Here is a 24,373-nt window from a genome sequence, read left to right as displayed (position 1 = left end):
CATAACACTTAAGTTCACATTTACTGCTCACACTGAAGACTTAACCATCACTGGGAACATTAGAAGACTCAACATCTTCCAAAGGCATCCTCAAAGAGGAATCACAAAAATGTCCTCAGCAATGACACTGAAATAAGTATACAGCATCACAGCGAGCTTGCTTGGAGGACACACGATTTGTGTGTGTTGTGAGATTATTCTTTTATAAAAATTGGTCATATTAACTTGTTACATTCAGTTTTTCTTGTGCAGCAATCCCAGGCTACCCTGGGCCTTGTGAGGTATCTCACAGGGCAGCCCAGAGAGGTATTTGGCCATCCTCAGGGGTACAAGTAGACTACATCTCCATTTTCCTTTGCTTCTAACATATTTGATCACTTCAAAAATAGAGGAGCTGAGGAGAAAGATGGCAGTGCTTAACAATAAATTAAGCTTTTAGTGTTTATTTTTCTTATTAAAAACCTGTTATCTTTTACTTTAAAAAGTATTTACTGGGGCTTCCCTGGTGGCACAGTGGTTGAGAATCTGCCTGCTAATGCAGGGGACACGGGTTCGAGCCCTGGTCTGGGAAGATCCCACATGCCACAGAGCAACTAGGCCCGTGAGCCACAACTACTGAGCCCGCGCGTCTGGAGCCTGTGCTCCGCAACAAGAGAGGCTGCGATAGTGAAAGGCCCGTGCACCGCGATGAAGAGTGGCCCCCGCTTGCCACAACTAGAGAAAGCCCTCGCACAGAAATGAAGACCCAACACAGGGAAAAATAAATAAATAAATAAATATTTAAAGAACAAGAGTCTTTGGGGGAACTTGCATTCTTTCTCTGTGCCTTTAAAAAAAGAAAAAAAAAAAAGTATTTACTGAGTGCCTGTTCTACTGAAGCAAATTCTGGGTGCCGAGGATACAAGAGTGAATAAGAGAGATAAATTTAGGAAAAGTAGACAATAAACAAGCAAATCATAAGTAAGAAAAATATAAAGTGTGCTAAGGCTATGCAGTGAATTAAAATAGGTGATGTGAGAGTGGCTGGTGACTACAAGGAAGCAGTGTTTTCTTCCTGCTACAAAAAACTACATATATATCAAAAGAAATAAAATAAAACATACTTAAAACCCTGCACACCAAGAGATAACCACCATCAGTCTTGGGTGTATGTCCTTCCAAACCCTGCTCTATCTCTGTGTGCTCAAGAGTGTGTACATGTGTGTGATGTTTTGTTTGTATTGTAAAATAAGATCATACTATTAGTACTGTGTTGTGACCTGCTTTTTGCATTTAACATATTATGAACAATTTTATATGTCAGTAATATTACTTTTATAATGCCATTTTAACAATTATAAAATATTCCATTTGGTTGATTTAATCAGTCTTCAGTTATTGGATGCTTGGACTGTCTATTGCATAACTCAAAACAATCACATGAAAGGGTGTCATATTTAGCTAAAGTTTACATGGTCAAAAAATTATTCATTTCTAATGTTGAATGATACAAGTTTCTCTCCATCACTGTAAGATATATACTTTTCATTCTTCTGGTTTGGCTTGTTGTTTGGGGTGGTTTTGTTTCTGCACCACGAGGCATGTGGGATCTTAGTTCCCCAAACAGGGATCAAATTCTTGCCCCATGCAGTGGAAGCGCAGAGTCTTAACCATTGGACCGCCAGGGAAGTCCTGGGGTTTTTTTAAATCTTCTATCTGCCCCCCGGGGACATTCCACAAAGCAGAATCTTCAGCTATTGACTTTTTCCTGTATTTCTTTCCTCAGTTATTTCATTCAGATTTACAACACAAATTGTCTTAACTTCTAGGTGAAAAACCCCCAGATCTTTATCTCAAACCCTGTGTTCTCTGCCATGTGGCTGTCCGACCACTTGCCTTGTCTAAAACCTGTCTTGTCTAAAACCTCAAGACTTGCCTTTTCTAAAACCAAACTATCTTGCCTTGTCTAAAACCAAACAATCCTCAAACTTGCCTTGTCTAAAACCTTGTCTAAAACCAAACTTGCCTTGTCTAAAACCAATCACACCTCTCTGTCTCTTGCTTTGTCTAAAACGTGCCTTGTCTAAAACCAAACAATCACACCTCCCTGTCTCTTCAATTCCAACTCTTCCTCATAATTTCCCTGTTTACTACAAAGATATCATCATGGCCCCAATCATTTTAGCCTAGAAAAGTTAAATTACCTTTGACTCCTCCACAAAGCAGATACGATCCTCTTTCATAATGTGATTTTCAGACTTCTTTTCTTTTCCGTCATCACCTCCTCCCTAGTGGCAAGACACTTTCTGCTTAGCCCGAATTATTGTTTTAACAGTCTCCTCACTGATTTTTTTACTTGGTAACCCCTCCCTTTCAATTCTGCCTATATCCTCTGGATCTTACTGCATCAGTTATCCCCCCTTTGCCTTCAGAATCGTCTCATTCCACCCTCTTTTCCTCCCAATCTTTATTTAAATATGCGCAAGTCTCCCCAGACTTAAAAATGTTTTTGTGACTCTAGACAGCTTTCTCTACTTTATGACCTCAAACTCACCTTGCCACAGTCTGGCTTCAGGCCATTCCACTCTACTAAACCTCTCATTCAATCCCAGTGGCTTCTAATTGACAAATCCAGTGGATTCTTCACAGCCTTATGTCACCAGATTTTTGTCTACATTGGGCTGTTGATAACTTACTCGTAAACTTTTCTGGTTCTCTCTATATTCTCTCTCATTGTTCCTATACCATCTCTTCAGAAAACTCTTCTCACCTTGACCTCTTAAATACTGGTATTTCTGAGGGTTCCATTCTCAGCCCTTGGTTCTCTGCATGTTCTTCATCTACTTTGGCTATTTTAATTACGATTTAGAAGCTTAGGACTTTTAAATCCCTGTATCTGGGCCTCACACTTGTGTGTATAACTGCCTGATGGATCTTACCCTGAATGCTCTACCAAAGGCACCACAAACCTGAAACTATCTTCTCTCCCCTAAAACCGTTCTTAGTTTTCTGTTTATCTCAGGTGGTGGTACTATCATTCACCTAATCATTCAAACCAGAAATGTGGAAGTCATCTTTCATTTCCCTTTCTCTTTCGTTTCATCTCTCCCTTTCCCCTCATCCAACTCGTCATTGCATTCTACAGTATTCACAACTAAACAAGAATTAGTATAATTTCCTAACCAATCTTTGTTTCCTCTGTGTGTATACTTCATAAGTTGCAGTGTGTCCATGAATTTCTCACTCTGAAAGTCTCAATATTCTGTTTATACCATTACCCAACTAACAAATAAAATGACCATTATATTTCATTTTACATGATTTAAAACAAATATTATAATACATAGAAAAAATGTTGCAGTGGCCGCCAAATTAACTAATATAAGGAATGCCTTCAAATAAAGATAAATTAAAACATTGCGAAATCTCTTCTCACCACTTATTTGACAGGAGCTTAGCATTCAGTCTTTCATCCTATTAAGTTTTGCCTTTCAATTGGCATTGCTCTACAAAAGATGCTTGTTTCCTCTCTTCATTCAAGAAACATTTACCTTCTGCCCACTGACTCTCCTAGCCTAGCTGCTATCTGGGTAATAAAGGTATTGCTTTTGCCCAGAGCTCAAGTGAACTTTATTCTGGACATCAAGTTTATCATCTCTTTTGAATATTTCTAATTGTCAGTAGTCTGTATTACAGGAACACTTGAATAATTTTAGTAATTTCAAAGTGGAAGTTATATATATAAACTTAGCTGAGAATTCTGCATTTACCAATAGCTGGGCAGCATGGATTTCAGAGCAACAACTCAAAAACAATTGTTTCATTTTTTTAGAGAATTCCTAATGGGCTTATTTGTGTTTCTTCTTAATTTGTTTTTCTTCTGTGTGTAAAACTGCCTTTCTTAAGGTTTACACAGAAAGATATATCCCCAAATTGAAGCTCTTTTCCTTCCATGTGAGCCTAGGCTGATAATGAAATTGGGGAATTAAGAGGAAGAGAGTTAAGGACAATCTAGAAGAGCAGAACTCACTAGATAGAAATGACTAAACTGAACCCACAAGCTCTAAGAGCAGCCAGGGAGAAAATCAAACTTAAAGTTAAATGATCCATCAGCTACCTTCCTTTTTTAATGAGAAATAAGACAGATGCACATAGAGTATTAACAATAACAATTTAAAATACCCCGAACTTTGTCACGTGTTAGCTTATCAAGAAATAACAACGATTTTATAGCCTTGAAGAGAAATGAAAACCAGCCTCAAAAGGCTGCACACTAGATGTGTAAATATTGGCCTATTCAGAGAAGTGGCATCTGATATATGCGTTTTACCTGTTATGTCACTTAAACATTTCCCACAGGTATTTTCTGGGTTAAAATTTTCTGCACACATTGTGTGAAATGGAGAAGACAAGTGTCAAAACCATAGAATTGTACTTTTTTTTTTTTGGCCTTGCCACGCAGCATGTGGGATCTTAGTTCCCTGACCAGGGATCGAACCCGTGCTCCCTGCAGTGGAAGCGTGGAGTCCTAATCACTGGACCACCAGGGAATTCCCTATTTTTTTAACAGCTTTACTGAGGTATAATTCACTTGCCATACAATTCACCCACTTACTGTATACAATTCAGTGGCTTTTAGTATATTCACGGAGTTGTGCATCCATTACCACAATCACCTTTGCAACATTTTCTTTACCCTAAAAATAAGCACACCTGCCTTAAGCCATCACTCTCCAATCTCACATCCCTAAGAAACGACTCATTTTCTATCAGTTTTGCCTATTCCTAACATTTCATATTAATGCAATCATACAATACATGGTAATCTATGACTGACTTGTTTGACTTAGCATAATGTTTTCAGTGTTCATCCATGTGGTAGCATGTATCAGTACTTCATTTCTTTTTGTTGTTGAATAATATTCCATTGTATGGAAACACCACGTTTCATTTAGTTCAGTTGGTATATATTTGGGTTGTTTCTACTTTTTCGGCTATTATGAATAACAGACCTATGAACATTCATATACAGATTTTTCTGTGGACATGTTTTCGTTTCTCTTGAAATATACCTAGAAGTGGAATATACTTAGAAATGGAACTCTTTGTTGAACCATTTGAGGAACTACCAGATTATTTGTGAAAGCATCTACACTATTTTATATTACCATCAGCTATGTATGAGAGTTCCAATTTTTGCATAAACTCACCAGTATTTGTTATTACCTGTCTTTTTTATTGTTGCCATCCTAATAGGTGTAAAGTGTTATCTCATTGTGGTTTGCAGTTTCCTGATGACTCATGATGTTGAGCTTTTTCTGTGCTTAATGGCCATTTGTGTATCTTGCTTGGATAGTTGTCCATTTTGATCCTTTGCCCATTTTATTTTTAACATTTATTTATTTATAAATTGTTATAAATAGTTTTAGTTGCAGCACATGGGCTTTTCACTTCATTGCAGTGCACGGGCTTCTCTCTAGTTGTAGCACGTGGGCTCTGTAGTTGCGGCACGTGGGCTTAGTTGCCCCTTGGCATGTGGGATCTTAGTTCCCCAACCAGAGATCGAACCTGCATCCCCTGCATTGCAAGACTCTTAACCATTGGACCACCAGGGATCTTAACCACTGGACCACCAGGGAAGCCCCCTTTGCCCCCTTTTTTTTTTTTGCGGTACATGGGCCTCTCACTGCTGTGGCCTCTCCCGCTGCAGAGCACAGGCTCCGGACATGCAGGCTCAGTGGCCATGGCTCACGGGCCCAGCTGTTCCGTGGCATGTGGGATCCTCCTGGACCGGGGCACGAACCCATGTCCCCCGCATCGGCAGGCGGACTCTCAACCACTGCACCACCAGGGAAGCCCCCCTTTTTAAAATTGAGTTATTTTTCTTTTTATTGTTGAGTTATAATAACTCTTTATATATCCTAGATACAAGGCTCTTGTCAGATACATGATTTACAAAATTTTCTCCCATTCTGTGGGTTGTCTTTTCATTTTCTTGATGGTGTCCATTGAACCACAAATGTTTTCATCTTGACAATGTCAAGCTTATATTTTCTTTTATTGCTTGTGTTTCTAGTGTTTTCTCATGAAGGAGTACCATATAATTTTAATGGCTTTATTGAGCCTTGATTGACAGACAGTAAACTTCACATATTTAAAGTGTGTACATTGACAAGTTTTGACATATACATATACCTGTCAAAGTCTGTTGCCCACATATTAATTGGGATATTTGTTTTTTATGATTGCATTTTGGAAGTTCTTTATATACAAATCCTCTTATTACAAATATTTCCTCTCATCTCTGGCTTGTCTTTTCATTCTGTGAACACTGTCTTTCAAAGGGCAGAAGTGCTTAATTTTGAAAAAGTCCAATTTATTGATTTTTTCTTTAATGGCTTATGATTTTTAGTGTCACATCTAAGAAATTTTCACCTAATTCAGTCACAAAGATTGCCTCCTATGTTTTCCCCTCAAATTTTTATAGTTCTACATTTTACTTGTAGGTCTTTGATCCATTTTGAGTTAATTATTCTATATGATGCAAGATATGGATCCAAGTTCACTTTTTGGTAAATTGTTCCAGCACCATTTGTTGAAAAGACATCTTCTTTCCACGTAATTGCCTTTGATCTTTGCTGAAAATCAATTAACCATATGTGTGTTGGTGAGTATATTTCTTCACTCTCTATTCTGTTCCAATGATCTACTGTCCATCTTCGCAGCAGTACCACATGCTTTAATTACTGTTGGTTTACAATGAATAGTGAATTCAGGTAATGTAAATCCTTAAACTTTATTCTTCTCTACCAACATAATTTTGGCCATTCTAGGTCCTTGACATTTTCTGTGAATTTTAGGATCAGTTCATCAATTTCTGGGAAAAAAAAAAAAAAGTCTCCTGAGATTTTGATTGATATTACATTGAATCTGTAAGTCAATATGGAGATAACTGACATATTAACAATATCGAATCTTCTGCCCAATATCGAGTCTTCTGCCCATGACCACTGTATGTGTGGATGTGTGTGTGTCCTTTTATTTTATTTAGGTCTTTAATTTTCTCAGGAGTGTGTTACAGCTTTCAGTGTACAGGTCTTGTTCATCTTTTGTCAGTATGCAAGTATTGCATTTTTTATTGCTTTTGTCACTTGTACATTTTTATTGAAACTCCTGATTGTTGTTTGCTAGCATACAGAAATACAACTGACTTTTGTATATTGATCTTGTATTCTGCCACCTAGCTCTATGTACTTATTAGTTCTACTAGGTTTTTTAATAGATATTATAGGATTTTCTAAATAGGTGGTCAGATAATTTATGAATAAAGACTGTTTTTCTTCTTCCTTTCCAATCTTGTTCCCTTTTCTTTGTTTTTTTTTTTTTTTTTTTGCCATTTACAATGGCTACAACCTGTAATTCAATGTTGAATGGATATGGTGAGAGCAGACATCATTGTCTTGGAGGAACAGTGATCTTAGGAAGACAACATTCAGTCTTTCAGTATTAGTATGATGTTCAGTGTACGTTTTCTGTGGACACCCTGTATCATGTTGAGAAAGTTCCTTCTATTCCTAGTTTGCTACAATTTTGGATCAGGAATGGATATTGGATTTTGTCAAATATTTTTCTGCCTTTATTGAGATGATCATATGGTGTTCCTTTTTGAATTTATTAATCTAGTGAATTGAACCGATTTATTTTAAAATATTAAAGCAACTTTGCATTCCTGCAATAAACCCAAGTTGATCATGATTTTTTATCATTTTATTCTATCTGTAGTCTTCAATTTTCAAGGTACTTAGTTCACTGAAACATGTCCATATCAGAATCATGTCGTATCTTTGCATGGTTCTCTGGTTATCATGAAGCAAGATATGTATGAGTTTGAGTGAACACTGTACCATGCAAAGCAAGATCTGACTCTACTGTTGGATTTGATTTTCTAGAGTGTTGTTAAAAATTTTCACATCTGTGTTCGTGAAGAATATTGGTCTGTAGTTTTCTTATAATATCTTTGTCTAATTTGATGTGTAATGTGGCTTCTTAGATGAGTTGGGAGGCATGTCTCTCTCAACAATTTTCTAAAGAGTTTCTGTAGAATGGGTATTATATATTCTGTAAAAATTTGGTAGAATTCATCAGTGAAGCCATCTGGACCTGGGGTTTTGCAGAAGGCTTAACACTGCAATTTGAATTTCTTTCTTTATCTTATGAATGAGCTTTGATCATTTTTGACTTCCAAGGATTTTGTTCATTTCATCTAACCTGTCAATTATATTGGCACAAAAATTTTTATAACATTACTTTATTATCCTTTTAATATCAGTAAAATCTGTTGTGCTGTTACCTGTCTCATTCCTGTTATTTGTACTTTGTATCTTCTCACTTTTTAGTTTTTTTAAATGGCCATTCTCATTGGAAGTTTATCAGTTTGAAAATTGTTCTTCCTGAAGAACTGGCTTTTGGTTTCATTGATTTTTCTCTATTGTTTTCCTGTTTTCTACTTCTTTGCTTTCCTCTATGTTATTATTTCATTTCTTCTGCTTATTTTAAATTTTATTTCCTCTTATACTTCAGTTTCTTAAGGAAGAAAGTGAGATCATTGATTTGAGATCTTTCCTCTTTTCTAATAAAGTGTTTAGTGCTATAAATTTCCATCTAGATACTGCTTTAGTGACATACTGCAAATCTTGATATGCTGTGTCTTTATTTTCATGCAGTTCAAAGTATTTTGTCATTTCCCTGTGCTACACTGAACATTGTGGTACATGTCTCTTTTTGGATTATGGTTTTCTCAGGGTATATGCCCAGTAGTGAGATTGCTGAGTCATACGGTAGTCCTGTTTTTAGTTTTTTAAGGAACCTTCATACTGTTCTCCATAGTGGCTGTATCAATTTACATTCCCACCAACAGTGCAAGAGGGTTCCCTTTTCTACACACCCTCTCCAGCATTTATTGTTTGTGGATTTTTTTGGTGGATTTTTTTGATGATGGCCATTCTGACCAGTATGAGGTGATACCTCATTGTAGTTTTGCTTTGCATTTCTCTAATGATTAGTGATGATATTGATCATCCTTTCATGTATTTGTTGGCAATCTGTATATCTTCTTTGGAGAAATGTCTGTTTAGGTCTCCTACCTATTTTTGAATTGGGTTGTTTGTTTTTTTTTGATACTGAGCTGCATGAGCTCCTTGTATATTTTGGAGACTAATCCTTTGTCAGTTGGTTTGTTGGCAAATATTTTCTCCCATTCTGAGGGTTGTCTTTTCATCTTGTTTATGGTTTCCTTTGCTGTGCAGAAGCTTTCAAGTTTCATTAGGTCCCATTTGTTTATTTTTGTTTTTATTTCCATTTCTCTACGAGGTGGGTCAAAAAGGATCTTGCTGTGATTTATGTCATAGAGTGTTCTGCCTATGTTTTCCTCTAAGAGTTTTATAGTGTCTGGCCTTACATGTAGGTCTTTAATCCATTTTGAGTTTATTTTTGTGTATGGTGTTAGGGAGTCTTATAATTTCATTCTTTTCCATGTAGCTGTCGAGTTTTCCCAGCACCACTTACTGAACAGGCTGTCTTTTCTCCATTGTATATTCTTGCCTCCTTTATCAAAGATAAAGTGACCGTATGTGTGTGGGTTTATCTCTGGGCTTTCTGTCCTGTTTCATTGCTCTGTATTTCTGTTTTTGTGCCATACCATACTTTCTTGATTACTGTACCTTTGTAGTATACTCAGAAGTCAGGGAGCCTGATTCCCCCAACTCCATTTTTCTTTCTCAAGATTGCTTTGGCTATTTGGGGTCTTTTGTGTTTCCATACAAATTGTGAAATTTTTTGCTCTAGTTCTGTGGAAAATGCCATTGGTAGTTTGATAAGGATTGCATTGAATCTGTAGATTGCTTTGGGTAATATAGTCATTTTCACAATATTGTTTCTTCCCATCCAAGAACATGGTATATCTCTCCAGCTGTTTGTATCATCTTTAATTTCTTTCAGCAGTGTCTTATAGTTTTCTGCACACAGGTCTTTTGTCTCCTTAGGTAGGTTTATTCCTAGATATTTTATTCTTTTTGTGGCAATGGTAAATTGCAGTGTTTCCTTAATTTCTCTTTCAAATTTTTGTCATTACTGTGTAGGAATGCAGTAGATATCTGTGCATTAATTTTGTATCCTGCTGTATCCAAATTCATTGATTAGCTCTAGTAGTTTTCTGGTAGCTTCTTTAGGATTCTGTATGTATAGTATCATGTCATCTGCAAAGAGTGACAGTTTTACTTCTTCTTTTCCAATTTGGATTCCTTTTATTTCTTTTTCTTCGCTGATTGCTGTGGCTAAGACTTCCAAAACTATGTTGAATAATAGTGGTGAGAGTGGGCAACCTTGTCTTGTTCCTGGTCTTAGAGGAAATACTTTCAGTTTTTCACCATTAAGACTGATGTTTGCTCTGGGTTTGTCATATATGGCCTTTATTATGTTGAGGTAGGTTCCCTCTATGCCTACTTTCTGGAGAGGTTTTATCATAAATTGTTGTTGAATTTTGTCAAAAGCTTTTTCTACATCTACTGAGATTGTCATACGGTTTTTTTCCTTTCGTTTGTTAATATGGTGTATCACATTGACTGATTTGCGCATTTTTAAGAATCCTTGCATTCCTGCAATAAACCCCAATTGATCATGGTGTATGATCCTTTTAATGTGCTGTGGGATTCTGTTTGCTAGTATTGTTTTGAGGATTTTTGCATCTATATTCATCAGTGATATTGGCCTGTAGTTTTCTTTCTTTGTGACATCTTTGTCTGATTTTGGTAGCAGGGTGATGGTGGCCTCATAGAATGAGTTTGGGAGTGTTCCTCCCTCTTTTATATTTTGGAAAAGTTTGAAAAGGATAGGTGTTAGCTCTTCTCTAAATGTTTGATAGAATTCACCTGTGAAGCCATCTGGTCCTGGGCTTCTGTTTGTTGGAACGTTTTTAATCACATTTTCAATTTCAGTGCTTGTGATTGGTCTGTTTACATTTTTCTTCCTGGTTCAGGCTCAGAAGGTTGTGCTTTTCTAAGAATGTGTCCATTGCTTCCAGGTTGTCCATTTTATTGGCATATAGTTGCTAGTAGTAATTTCTCATGATCCTTTGTATTTCTATAGTGTCAGTTGTTACTTCTTTTTCATTTCTAATTCTGTTGATTTGAGTCCTCTCCCTTTTTTTCTTAATGAGTCTGGCTAATGTTTTATCAATTTTATTTATCTAATCAAAGAACCAGCTTTTAGTTTTATTGATCTTTGCTATTGTTTTCTTCATTTCTTTTTCCTTTATTTCTAATCTTATCTTTATGATTTCTTTGCTTCTGCTAACTTTGGGGGTTTTTTTTATTCTTCTTTCTCTAATTGCTTTAGGTGTAAGGTTAGGTTGTTTATTTGACATTTTTCTTGTTTCTTGAGGAAGGATTGTATTACTATAAACTTCTGTCTTAGAACTTCTTTTGCTGCATCCCATAGGTTTTGGGTCATCGTGTTTTCATCGTCATTCATTTCTAGGTATTTTTTTATTTCCTCTTTGATTCTTTCAGTGATCTGTTGGTCATTTAATAGTGTATTGTTTAGCTCCATGTGTTTGTATTTTTTACACATTTTTTCCTGTAATTGATATCTAGTCTCATAGCATTGTGGTCAAAAAAGATACTTGATACAATTTCAATTTTCTTAAATTTACCAAGGCTTGATTTGTGACCCAAGATATGATCTATCCTGGAGAATGTTCCATGAGCACTTGAGAAGAAAGTATATTCTGTTGTTTTTAGATGGAATGTCCTATAAATATCAATTAAGTCCATCTTGTTTAATGTATCACTTAAAGCTTGTGTTTCCTTATTTACTTTCATTTTGGATGATCTGTCCATTGGTGAAAGTGGGGTGTTAAAATCCCCTACTATGATTATGTTGCTGTCGATTTCCCCTTTTATGGCTGTTAGCATTCTCCTTATGTATTGAGGTGCTCCTGTGTTGGGTGCAGAAATATTTACAATTGTTATATCTTCTTCTTGGATGGATCCCTTGATCATTATGTAGTGTTCTTCCTTGTCTCTTGTAACATTCTTTATTTTAAAGTCTATTTTATCTGATATGAGTATTGCTACTCCGGCTTTCTTTTGATTTCCATTTGCATGGAATATCTTTTTCCATCCCCTTACTTTCAGTCTGTATGTGTCCTGATGTCTGAAGTGGGTGTCTTGTAGACAGCATATATACAGGTCTTTTTGTATCCACTCAGCCAGTCTGTGTCTTTTGGTTGAAGCATGTAATCCATTTATATTTGAGGTAGTTATTGATATGTATGTTCCTATTACCATTTTCTTAATTGTTTTGGATTTGTTATTTTAGGTCTTTTCCTTCTCTTGTGTTTCTTGCGTAGAGCAGTTCCTTTAGCATTTGTTGTAAAGCTGGTTTGTGCTGAATTCTCTTAACCTTTTCTTGTCTGTAAACATTTTAATTTCTCCATTGAATCTGAATGAGTTCCTTGCTGGATAGAGTAATCTTGGTTGTAGGTTTTTCTCCTTCATCACTTTAAATGTGTCCTGCCACTCCCTTCTGGCTTGCAGAGTTTCTGCTGAATGGTCAGCTGTTAACCTTATGGAGATTCCCTTGTATGTTATGTGTTGCTTTTCCCTTGCTGCTTTTAATATTTTTTCTTTATATTTAATATTTGATACTTTGATTAATATATGTCTTGGCATGTTTCTCCTTCAATTTATGCTGTATGGGACTCTCTGTGTTTCCTGGACTTGACTCTTTCCTTTCCCATGTTAGGGGAGTTTTCAACTATAATCTCTTCAACTATTTTCTTAGACCCTTTTTCTTTTCTTCTTTTGGGACTTCTATCATTAGAACGTTGGTGTGTTTAATGTTGTCCCCAAGGTCTCTGAGACTGTCCTCAATTCTTTTCATTCTTTTTTCTTTATTCTGCTCTGTGGTAGTTATTTCCACTATTTTATCTTCCAGGTCACTTATCCATTCTTCTTCCTCGGTTATTCTGCTATTGATTCCTTCTAGAGAGTTTCTAATCTCATGTATTGTGTTGTTCATCACTGTTTGTTTGCTCTTTAGTTCTTCTCGGTCCTAGTTAAATGTTTGTTTTATTTTCTCCATTCTATTTCCAAGATTTTGGATCATCTTTACTGTCATTACTCTGAATTCATTTTCAGGTAGACTGCCTATTTCCTCTTCATTTGTTTGGTCTGGTGGATTCTTACCTTGCTTCTTCATCTGCATATTTCTCTGTTGTCTCATTTTGTTTAACTTACTGTGTTTGGGGTCTCATTTTCACAGGCTGCAGGTTTGTAGTTCCCACTGTTTTTGATGTCTGTCCCTAGTAGGTGAGCTTGGTTCAGTGGCTTGTGTAGGCTTCCTGGTGGAGGGGACTGGTGCCTGTGTTCTGGTGGGTGGGGCTGGGTCTTGTCTTTCTCGTGGTCAGGGCCACGTCTGGTGGTGTGTTTGGGAATATCTGTGAACTTAGTATGATTTTAGGCAGCCTCTCTGCTAATGAGTGGGGTTGTGTTCCTGTCTTGCTTGTTTGTTTCGCATGGGGCATCCAGCACTGGAACTTGCTGGCCGTTGGGTGGAGCTGGGTGTTAGCGTTGAGATGGAGATCTCTGGGAGAACTCTTGCTGATATTACATGTGCCGGGAGGTCTCTAGTGGTCCAGTGTCCTGAACTCGGCTGTCCCACCTCAGAGGCTGAGGTCTGACACCAGGCCGGAGCACCAAGACTCTTTCAGCCACATGGCTCAGAAGAAAGGGGAGAAGAAAAGAAAAAATTTAAAACTTTTTTAAATTTTTAAAATAAAAAAAATACTAAAATAGAGAGCAACCAAACCCATAAACAAATACACCAATGATAACAAACACTAAAAAGTAAACTAAGATAAACATAAAAATCAGAAACAAATCAGCCTCAGACAGCAAACCCCAAGTGTACAGTTGCTCCCAAAGTCCACCGCCTCAATTTTAGGATGATTCGTTGTCTATTCAGGTATTCCACCGATGCAGGGTACATCAAGTTGACTGTGGAGGTGTAATCCACTGCTCCTGAGGCTGCACGGAGAAATTTCCCTTTCCCTTCTTTGTTCGCACAGCTCCTGGGGTTCAGCTTTGATTTGGGCCCCACCTCTTTGTGTAGGTACTCTCAGGCATCTGTTCCCTACCCAGACAGGAGGGAGTTAAAGCAGCGGCTGATTAGGTCCCTCTTGCTCACTCAGTCCGGGGAGAGGGAGGGGTACAGTAGTCATAATTGGAATGCAGGGCGAGCCTGTGGCTGCAGAGGCCACCGTGACGTTGTAACAGCCTGAGATGCACCTGTGTTCTCCTGGGGACGTTGTCCCTGGATCACGGGACCCTGACAGTGGCAGGCTGAACAGGCTCCTGGTGGGGGGGCAGTGGATAGTGACCTGTGCTTGCATACAGGATACTTGGTGGCGGCAGCAGCATTGTTAGCATTTCATGCCCATCTCTGGGGTCCGAGCCAATAGCCACAGCTCGTGCCCATCTCTGGAGCTCACTTAAGCAGTGCCCTGCCTTCTGTGGGCACACAGGGAAGGAATCCCCTCTCCTCACACACCCTGAAACAATGGTCTCTTGCCTCTTCGACATGTCTGAATTTCTATAAGTTCAATGTTTTTGTATTCCACATACAAGCGATATCATACAGTATTTGTCTTTCTGTTTCTGATTTACTTCACTTAGCATAATGTCCTCTAGGTTCATTCATGGTGACACAAATGGTAGGATTTTCTTCTTTATTTAAGGCTGAATATTCCAGTGTATGTATATATCACATTTTCTTTATTCATTCACCCATTGATGGACACTTAGTTGGTTTCCGTATCTTGACTATTGTGAATATTGCTGCAACAAACATGAGAGTTCAGATATCTCTTTGAGATGTTGGTTTCACTTCTTTTCAATATGTACCCAGAAGTGGGATTGCTGTATTATATGGTAGTTCAAATTTTAGTTTTTTGAGGAAACCTTACATTTTACATCTGCTTATGTCATTAACACCATGCTGTGTTAATTATCAGTTATCTTTAAAGATTTAAATAACAAGAAAATCTTTTCTGTTTGCCTACGTATTTCACATTTTCACTGCTCTTCATTCCTTTGTGTAAGTGCAGATACTCATCTGGTGTGATGGACTTTAACATTTCTTATAGAGCAGGAGAAAAATATTGACATAAATGAGTATATAAGTATTATTAACCTTTTAGTGAAAGAAACCATACATTTTAAAAACAATAAAAGGCTGGGGTGAAATGTTTATAACATATCAGAGTAATAATAACAGCACATATAATAATAACAGCAGATATTGCAAGTGTGTTGTGCTATGTACTGGGCACTATATTAAACCATTTACCATGTATTTTCTCATTTAATCCTTACAACAGCCATTTGAGGTAATGTACTGTTGGGTTTTTTTAAAATTTTTATTGGAGTATAGTTGCTTTACAATGTTGTGTCAGTTTCTGCTGTACAGCAAAAGTGAATCAGTTATACATATACATATATCCCCTCTTTTTTTGATTTCCTTCCCATTTAGGTCACCACAGAGCATTGAGTGGAGTTCCCTGGGCTATACAGTAGATTCTCATTAGTTATCTGTTTTATACATAGTAGTGTATATATGTCAATCCCAATCTCCCAGTTCATCCCACCCCCGACCTTGGTATCCATAAGTTTGTTCTCTACATCTATGTATCTATTTCTGTACTGTTTTAACACTCATTTTGCAAATAAGAATATGAGAATAACAGATAGGGACTAATGTCCTTAACAGTCAGAGATCTAAAATCCAATAATTTAAAAAATTTAAGTGCCAATTCTTAGAAGAAATATCAATAGATAATAAACATTAAAGTAATACTCAGCTTTTCTCATGTAATCAGGAGAATGAGGTAATTTTTAAGCTACCCAATTGGCAAAAATAAGAAGCAGTGTTACTAATATTGGCAAGATATGAAGAAGGATATACTTGTACACTACTAGAGGTATAAATTGGTACATTTTTTTAGAAGGCCATTTAGCTTTACCTATCCACATTTAAAATACACATATCCTTTGACCAGATGACTTCATTTGGAAATCCTTATACAAATTCTCAAGGAAAAATAACGTGTGTGTGTATGTGTGTGTGTGTGTGTGTAGGGAACAATTGAAGACAACCTGATTATCAATAGCAGGGTGTTAAAACGAATGATGGCATAGCTGTATAATGGAGTAAGCATTGAAAGGAATGAGCATGTAGGGAAACAGGCAGTTTGATGGGCTGCTGCTGGGGGGTATAAATTGGTACAACTTCTCTGGTGGGAGTTTTCAAAATAGATTTCAGAAGTCCTCATTCAGGTTGTATCCCTTTTCCCCATGTGTATGCTATGTTATTGAGTGGAAAGAAAAAAGTTGCAGAATAATATGTATAGTAGAACCCAACTGGGTTTGTTTTTTTTTTTTTTTTTTTTGAAGGATATATGTACTTAAAGATTTGTATGTTCCCAGAAGAAGGTTTGGAAAGATACACACCAAGTTGTTAACAGTGATTTTCCCTGGAAAGGAGTAGTTCAACTTTTTAAATGTCTCTATTACTTGAATTTTATAATAACTTTTGCAATAGTTTTGAAAAAAAAAGTTTTAAAAGTTATATCAGTTGTAATTGCCAAAAACACATAGAGCAGTTGACTCAAAAGAAGCAAGACTGTTTCTCCCCAAGGGTTTCCAAACCAAATAAATCAGAATTCTTTCTTCCTGGGCTTAAATGGAATTTTTTTTCTATAGTTAAGATGTTGGGCTCTACCTGTAGGGCTCAGTGGAGTTTAAAAGAACTGAAATTTTATAGACCCCATGTTCCAGAGTATAAGACCAACCTGTTTTGTGAGCATTCAGACAAAAACCGTGCTGCATGGCATTTATAATCTTTACAAACTCATATCAAAAATTAAAATGACAAATTATGCAACTGCAGTTAGAGTTTTTGTTGTAGCTTATGTTGTGTATTTGAAATTGTGCCCAGAATTATAATACAATAATGAAATCCTTTCATCCCTGTTGTGAAAAGGGAAACCAGTGGCAAATGATCACTCAAAACGTTGCCAGTGTGATGCATTGGTTATAAAAGATTATAGAGAGCTGCCTTGGGAATTCCCTGGCGGTCCAGTGGTTAAGACTCAGTGCTTTCACCGCCGTGGGCCCAGGTTTGATTCCTGGTCAGGGAACTAAGATCTCACAAGCTGCATGGCATAGCCAAAAAAAAAAAAAAAAAAAAAAGAAAGGCCACCTTTATCACTGGTTCTCATGTTTTACTATAATCTAACAACAAAATAGAGTGTTCTTCATTTCTGTGAAATACCTAGTAAAATTGTTTAGCTACAAAGTTAGGATGGGTAAATTACCTGGAAAAAGTATTACAAATTAGAATTTTAAAATCAGTTATTAGGAGACAAAGAAGAAATCATTATTCCTTCTAGTGGAATAACACTATTATATGTTAGGCCTTGATCAAAGCCACCTCAAAGTTTTCCATGTAAATGTTATAATCTGGGAGTTTAAACTATTTGTGTTGGAATTTTTTATCTAGAAAAATAATGTGAAGCTAATCATATATCAAGTACATCAAGGAAATTGAATATTTTGCATATGTTTCCTTACTCTATTGAACACTGAAAAATTTACCTTTCTTATAATAGAAGTTTTTTTTCTTTTCCAAATTGCCCAGACCTAAAGTAATATCCACAGTAATATTTTCATATGGAAAAAAAGAAATCTGTCTTTATAGTTTTATTTAAAATAATTATTAGAGAAACCTGAGCAGTAATGAAATTAAAGCTTTTTAGCTTATTATTTTTCTATGTAAAATAGAGGGACCTGAAGGAATGCAAATATTAGAAAATGCCTATAAATAGGAGCCATTACATCAAATCACACCATTTACAAAAGTTACTTCTGTATTTAAAGAAAATATTTTTACGTGGCATGGTGTTGCACTACATAAGAGTGATGATAATACAAACACTTTTACTAAGATCTAAGTGGATGACAGGAATGTTCTAAGTATTTTGCACGTAGTATTTCATTTCTTTTTTACAACAATTCTTTAAGTACTCATGTTACTCAGTTTACAAATAAGGATCTGAGTCTTCAGGAGGTTAAATAACTTGCTTAAGGTCACATAACTGCTAAATGACAGAGCCAGAATTTGAATCCAGGTAATCTGGTTCCAAAATCTAAACTCATCACCACTTTGCCTATAGAGTAGGATTCAAAAGGGAGGACTTCATAGCTATGCAAAGTACAACACTTTTTTTTTTTCTGTCTTTTATCTGAGAGGTGCTCAGCAATATCTACCTTACTGTCTGTTTGGGAAGCTCAAATTGTATCATTGTAGATTTACTGCTTTGGGTTTACAAGACTTGGGGATGTCAGGAATCTCTATTTAAAATTCAGACTTTTACCTAAGGAGTTATACAAATCTAAAGGGATGATGACAGTGTCCAGGAACTCAGTAATGAAACACAGGGTCGATGGCTGTGGAGCAGCAAGGAAGGGCGGAGAGATGGACTTGGAAATCACAAAAGAGGAGAGAGAGGCCAACAACTGACTAAACTAACCTCTGGATTTTTGCCAAAGGCTGAAAAACAATAGCCAACAATTTACGTTTTTTATGACTCAGGACAATAATTAGTAAGATGTAGGGATTTTTTTGACATTACTTCAGTGTATACCATTTACCATCTCTTTGATTCTAGTAAATACAGCATAGCTGATGCTACTCAGCATTGATATGTTATATTAACTAAATGCCATTACCTTTGTCTCACAGCAATCAGCAGGCCTTTTTACTGGAGAATGTCCCTTGTAATAATGCAAGCTGTGAGGGGGCACGTCGTATGTTTAAAGTCTACTGGGAACTGATGGACCTAAACCAAATCAGAGATGCAGTGGTTGCCACCTTCTTTGATATTTACGAAGATGTGAGTTCAGAGCTCTTCTGTGTGTTTGCAATCTAACTGCCGTCCACCTTATCTCACTTTCACCCTATTTGACCAGAAAATGTAGATGAGATTATGAAAGCAAATGAGTTAATTAAAGAAAGCTCCTTTTAATGTTAAATGACAGAGGGAACACATTTATTGATACCACTGACTGATCAGTACAGTGAAATATGAAAATGCTTTTATCTAATTTTATGCTTGTTTAGATTAAACCACTAGAGAATCATGCTCACAGCAATTGTGCATGTGCACGAGTAGAGAAAAGAACAGCCAACATATAACAGACCCTTAAACCTGCACAAGATCACAGAAGAATGGGGTCAGTGTGTACTCTCTCTTAACCTAGTGAACTAGAGTTGGCATCTATTGCCACAGATTCCTGTGACTGTCTTCAGTTCCCAGGTGGCCTGGGAAAGGCGCTCAGGGCCCTGGTTTTCTTCTTTCTAATGTCAAAAGCCAGTTTATCAAGTGCTTCTGGGCATTGTTGAGGGAAAATAGAATCTCCCAAGCTGTTTTGTTCTTTAAAAGAAAGCCAGTTTATCATTCAGAAAAATAATAAATTCTGATAAAAATGTGTTAAATTCCAGAGTTAATATGTCACAGTATATCCTTGTAAAACAATTTGATTATTTTAAAACGTTAAATCTCCATCAAGACATTATGTCCAACCCTAAGCCCGGTAGGTTGGTTTTTTTTTTTTTATAAGAGGCTAATTCTCAATTATATGAATTATCCAAGTCCTTATTTTCCTCTGTCTCTCTGCTACCAAATCTTGTGTTTGTTCACTTTTCATAAGCAATTTCCAAGCATAAAAGTAATTGGTAAAAATATCACAAGAGGTAAAATCAAGAGAATTAACTACAAATCAATTAATTTCTGTACATAAAAATATCATAAATGAAATTTAAAATGTGTTTAAATCTGGGAAATAAATTAGCTATGAAAGAATTAAATAATTAATATTCTTAACATAGAAAGTCATACAAGTCACCAGAAACTCCCACTGGAAAAACAGAACATGATTAAGGCAATTTACAGAAAAAACACAAGTAGCTAACATATGAAAAGATATGATAAATGATCAATCTCATTAAGAGTCAGCAGAATGGAAATTTAAATGAACACACCTTTTTTACCCCCAGTAAAATTAGCAAAGCTTCCCACTTTTTTAGGAAAAAAAAATAATGGGGGCCAGGGCAGATGAAAAGGTACCTTCTTTCTCTGATGATTGGAAACACTTTGGTACTCCATATCACAGACCTTTAAAACTTCATGCAGATATGACTGGAAGGAAGTACAAAGTGCTAACAGTTATTTTCAGAGATTTAAATTATAGGTGTTTTTCATTTTATTTATATTTTAATATTCAAGTTTTCTTATTTTTAATATTATTTTTATTTTAAACATCAAGTTGAATAAATAAGGTTTATATTTACATGGTAAACATATCATGCATTTTCATCATTTTTTTCATTCAGTCTAGTAGTTTGTTCTTACCATTTTTATCTTTTTTCCAGGGAATCTTGGACATTGTAGTACTAAGTAAAGGATATACAAAGAATGATTTTGCCATCCATACACTAAAAAATAACTTTGAAGCAGATGCTTATTTTGTTAAAGTCATTGGTGAGTATTTGTTTTGTATGTTTTATTATTACTATTAAGTATTAACATTTAATTTTTTTATACATCTTTATTGGAGTATAATTGCTTTACAGTGGTGTGTTAGTTTCTGCTTTATAACAAAGTGAATCAGCTATACATATACATATGTTCCCATATCTCTTCCCTCTTGCGTCTCCCTCCCTTCCACCCTCTCTATCCCACCCCTCTAGGTGGTCACAAAGTACCGAGCTGATCTCCCTGTGCTATGCGGCTGCTTCCCACTAGCTATCGGTTTTACATTTGGTAGTGTATATATGTCCATGCCACTCTCTCACTTTGTCACAGCTTACCCTTCCCCCTCCCCATGTCCTCTAGTCCATTCTCTTGTAGGTCTGAGTCTTTATTCCCATCCTGCCCCTAGGTTCTTCATTACCTTTTTTTTTTTTTTTTAGATTCCATATATATGTGTTAGCATACAGTATTTGTCTTTCTCTTTCTGACTTACTTCACTCTGTATGACAGACTCTAGGTCCATCCACCTCACTACAAATAACTCAATTTCGTTTCTTTTTATGGCTGAGTAATATTCCACTGTATATACATGCCACATCTTCTTTATCCATTTATCTGTTGATGGACAGTTAGGTTGTTTCCATGTCCTGGCTGTTGTAAATAGAGATGCAGTGAACATTGTGGTACGTGACTCTTTTTTTTTTTTTTTTTTTTTTTTTTTTTTTTTGTGGTACGCGGGCCTCTCACTGTTGTGGCCTCTCCCGTTGCGGAGCACAGGCTCCGGACGCGCAGGCTCAGCGGCCATGGCTCATGGGCCCAGCTGCTCCACAGCATGTGGGATCTTCCCGGACCGGGGCACGAACCCGTGTCCCCTGCATCGGCAGGCGGACTCTCAACCACTGCGCCACCAGGGAAGCCCCCATGACTCTTTTTGAGTTATGATTTTCTCAGGTTATATGCCCAGTAGTGGGATTGCTGGGTCATATGGTAGTTCTATTTTTAGTTTTATGACGAACCTCCATACTGTTCTCCATAGTGGCTTTATCAATTTACATTCCCACCAACAGTGCAAAAGGGTTCCCTTTTCTCCAGCATTTATCGTTTGTAGATTTTTTGATGATGGCCATTCTGACTGGTATGAGGTGATATCTCATTGTAGTTTTGATTTGCATTTCTGTAGTTAATAATGATGTTGAGCATTCTTTCATGTGTTTGTTGGCAGTCTGTATATCTTCTCTGGAGAAATGTCTATTTAGGTCTTCTGCCCATTTTTGGATTGGGTTGTTTGTTTTTTTGATATTGAGCTGCATGAGCTGATTGTAAATTTTGGAGATTAATCCTTTGTCAGTGCTTCATTTGGAAATATTTTCTCCCTTTCTGAGGGTTGTCTTTGCATCTTGTTTATGGTTTCCTTTGCTGTGCAAAAGCTTTTAAGTTTCATTAAGTCCCATTTCTTTATTTTTGTTTCTATTTCCATTTCTCTGGGAGGTGGGTCAAAAAGGATCTTTCTGTGATTTATAACATTTAATTTTGTATCCTCTCTGTCAACACACATTTTCCAAAGAGTAAAACATGCTCCTGCATAACGTATGTACAGCTCTCCAAAGCAGATTATCAGCTTCAGTACAACAGTACCACCCTGTTCAAATTTTGCCAGCTGTCCCAACAATGGCTTCTTTCTTTCTGACCCAGAAGTCTGTCGAGGAATACCTACTGTCACATCTTCTCCAATCTGGAACAGTTCCTTTTCATGTCCTTATCAGTTTTAAAGAATACAGGCCTTACATTCTGTAAGATAATCCTGTTTCTTCTTTACCCAGCTCAGGATACACATTCTTTGCAGAAACTCCACTACATGGAATTTAGTGGAACCAATGCTGTGGCCTCTCAGTACATCAAATCAGTAAGCATGTGATGTTGACCTGTCCTACCACCCTGGTGATAACCTTGATTATCTGGTCATCTTGATCACTACTACTAGGTTTCCCCACCTTAAATTCACTATTTCCCCCTTTGTAATTGATTAGTATTTTGTGGAGGGGTATTCTGATATTACTTTAATAGACTTTTCCATATCAAATTTCTACCTACCAGCCTTAGAGTCCATTGACAGCTCCTGCCTGAATCAACCATCTATTTGATAGGTATCAAAGAGTGATTCTATTTCCAACACCCCTGCATTTTTTAGTTGGCATTCTACTCTAAGGAAGATCTTTCACTTATCTCATTTATCAGTATAGATCTGTGTATTTGTATTTTATTCAATAAATAATATCATTTCTTTTAATGTTAAAATTGATCCCGGTGAGGGCAGTAGGAGCTCCTTCAGACTGGCTCCTTTATCTTTTCGACATGTGCTCTGGGAAAACAAGATATTCCAGGTGCATCATTTACCTCCCTTGTCCTAAGTCTAGAATCTGATCTCTTTCTTCAAGGAGCCCTGGTTCCTTTGAGTAGAGGATGGTATTTCCTCAATGGACAGAACTAAGAAATACAAGTAATGTCTCACACATACACAACACATATATACGTATATTTGTATATTTATATATGTGTATACAACACGTGTATTTGTATACACAAATATACATACCTAAATATGTGTTATATACAACACATATATGTGTATATGTGTTGTATACAACACATATATGTGTATACAACACATATATTTGTATACACAAATATACATACCTAAAACTATTTTATATGTATAACAATATACAATATACATATTTTATACGTATATTTTATATGTATAACAATGAATTCATACCATTACTTCCATTTCTAATCCAACACAGCATTTCAAGAGTTCCTTCTAATCTTTTCTGTTTGTAGACATCTTCTCTAACTCCCGTTTTCCTCAGTATAGTTACTTATTTGTTCACTGTTACCTGTTCCCAACCATGCAAGCCATCTACCATCTCCTCCACCTAACACTTATGTTCATCATAGAGATCCTGTACATGTTTTGTTAAGTGTATGCCTAAGTATTTTATTTTCTTCGATGAGATTATAAATGTTATTGTGTTTTTAAGTTTAGTTTCTGCATGTTTGTTTTTAGTGTATTGAAATACAATTGATTTTTGTTTGTTGATCTTGTATACTGCACCCTTGCTCAAGTCACTTATTAGTTCCAGGAGGGTTTTTTTAGATTCCATGGGATTTTCTACATACAAAATCATGTCATTTGCAAAGAGGGACAGTTTTATTTCTTCCTTTCCAATCTGTGCCCTTTTTTTTCTTTTTCTTCTTCTAGGTAGACTTTCCATTGCTATTGGTACGTTGAATAAGATTGGTGAGAGTGGACATCCGTGCCTTGTTTCTGATTTTAGGGAGAAAGCATTCCATCTTTCACCATTAAGAATGATATTAGCTTTTTAGCTCCGTATTGTATTAAGGAAGTTTCCCCTATTTCTAGTTTGCTGAGAGTTTTATGATGAATTGGTGTTGAAAGGTAACTGTTTTTGTGTCACTGTTATTATAGTTGACATCAAGACAGCCATATCTGTTCATTTGTGAATGAAATGACACAGTATTTCGTATAAATATTTATTACAGTTTTGAAGCCGTCATAAATAGCTGAACACAGAAAAGCGACAGAATAATGAATGAGTGTTGAGAGATTTATTTTGAAAAATGAAAATGACAGAAAATGTAATTTTCTTTTCTAACCAGCAAATTCACTCTTATTTGAATGAAATAAGAGTATCTCCCCATCTTCATTACTACTGCAGCCACAGA

The 24,373-nt window shown here is 36.4% G+C and overlaps 1 protein-coding gene across 1 annotated transcript in view; it reads left to right on the top strand.

Annotated features, from left to right (window-relative positions):
- The window catches only part of ITFG1 (integrin alpha FG-GAP repeat containing 1), a 258,629-nt gene that overhangs the window by 155,910 nt on the left and 78,346 nt on the right, over positions 1-24,373 (top strand). Inside the window, exons 11-12 of the mRNA XM_060085617.1 lie at positions 18,838-18,988; positions 20,527-20,635. Coding sequence (XP_059941600.1) covers positions 18,838-18,988; positions 20,527-20,635 — 260 coding nt within the window. The remainder of the gene's footprint in view (positions 1-18,837; positions 18,989-20,526; positions 20,636-24,373) is intronic.

The sequence above is a fragment of the Mesoplodon densirostris genome, chromosome 19 (assembly GCF_025265405.1).
Source record: "Mesoplodon densirostris isolate mMesDen1 chromosome 19, mMesDen1 primary haplotype, whole genome shotgun sequence".
Classification (NCBI taxonomy): domain Eukaryota; kingdom Metazoa; phylum Chordata; class Mammalia; order Artiodactyla; family Ziphiidae; genus Mesoplodon; species Mesoplodon densirostris.
The sequence above is the reverse complement of the archived record's forward strand: the minus strand, read 5'-3'. Positions and strand labels throughout refer to the sequence as shown.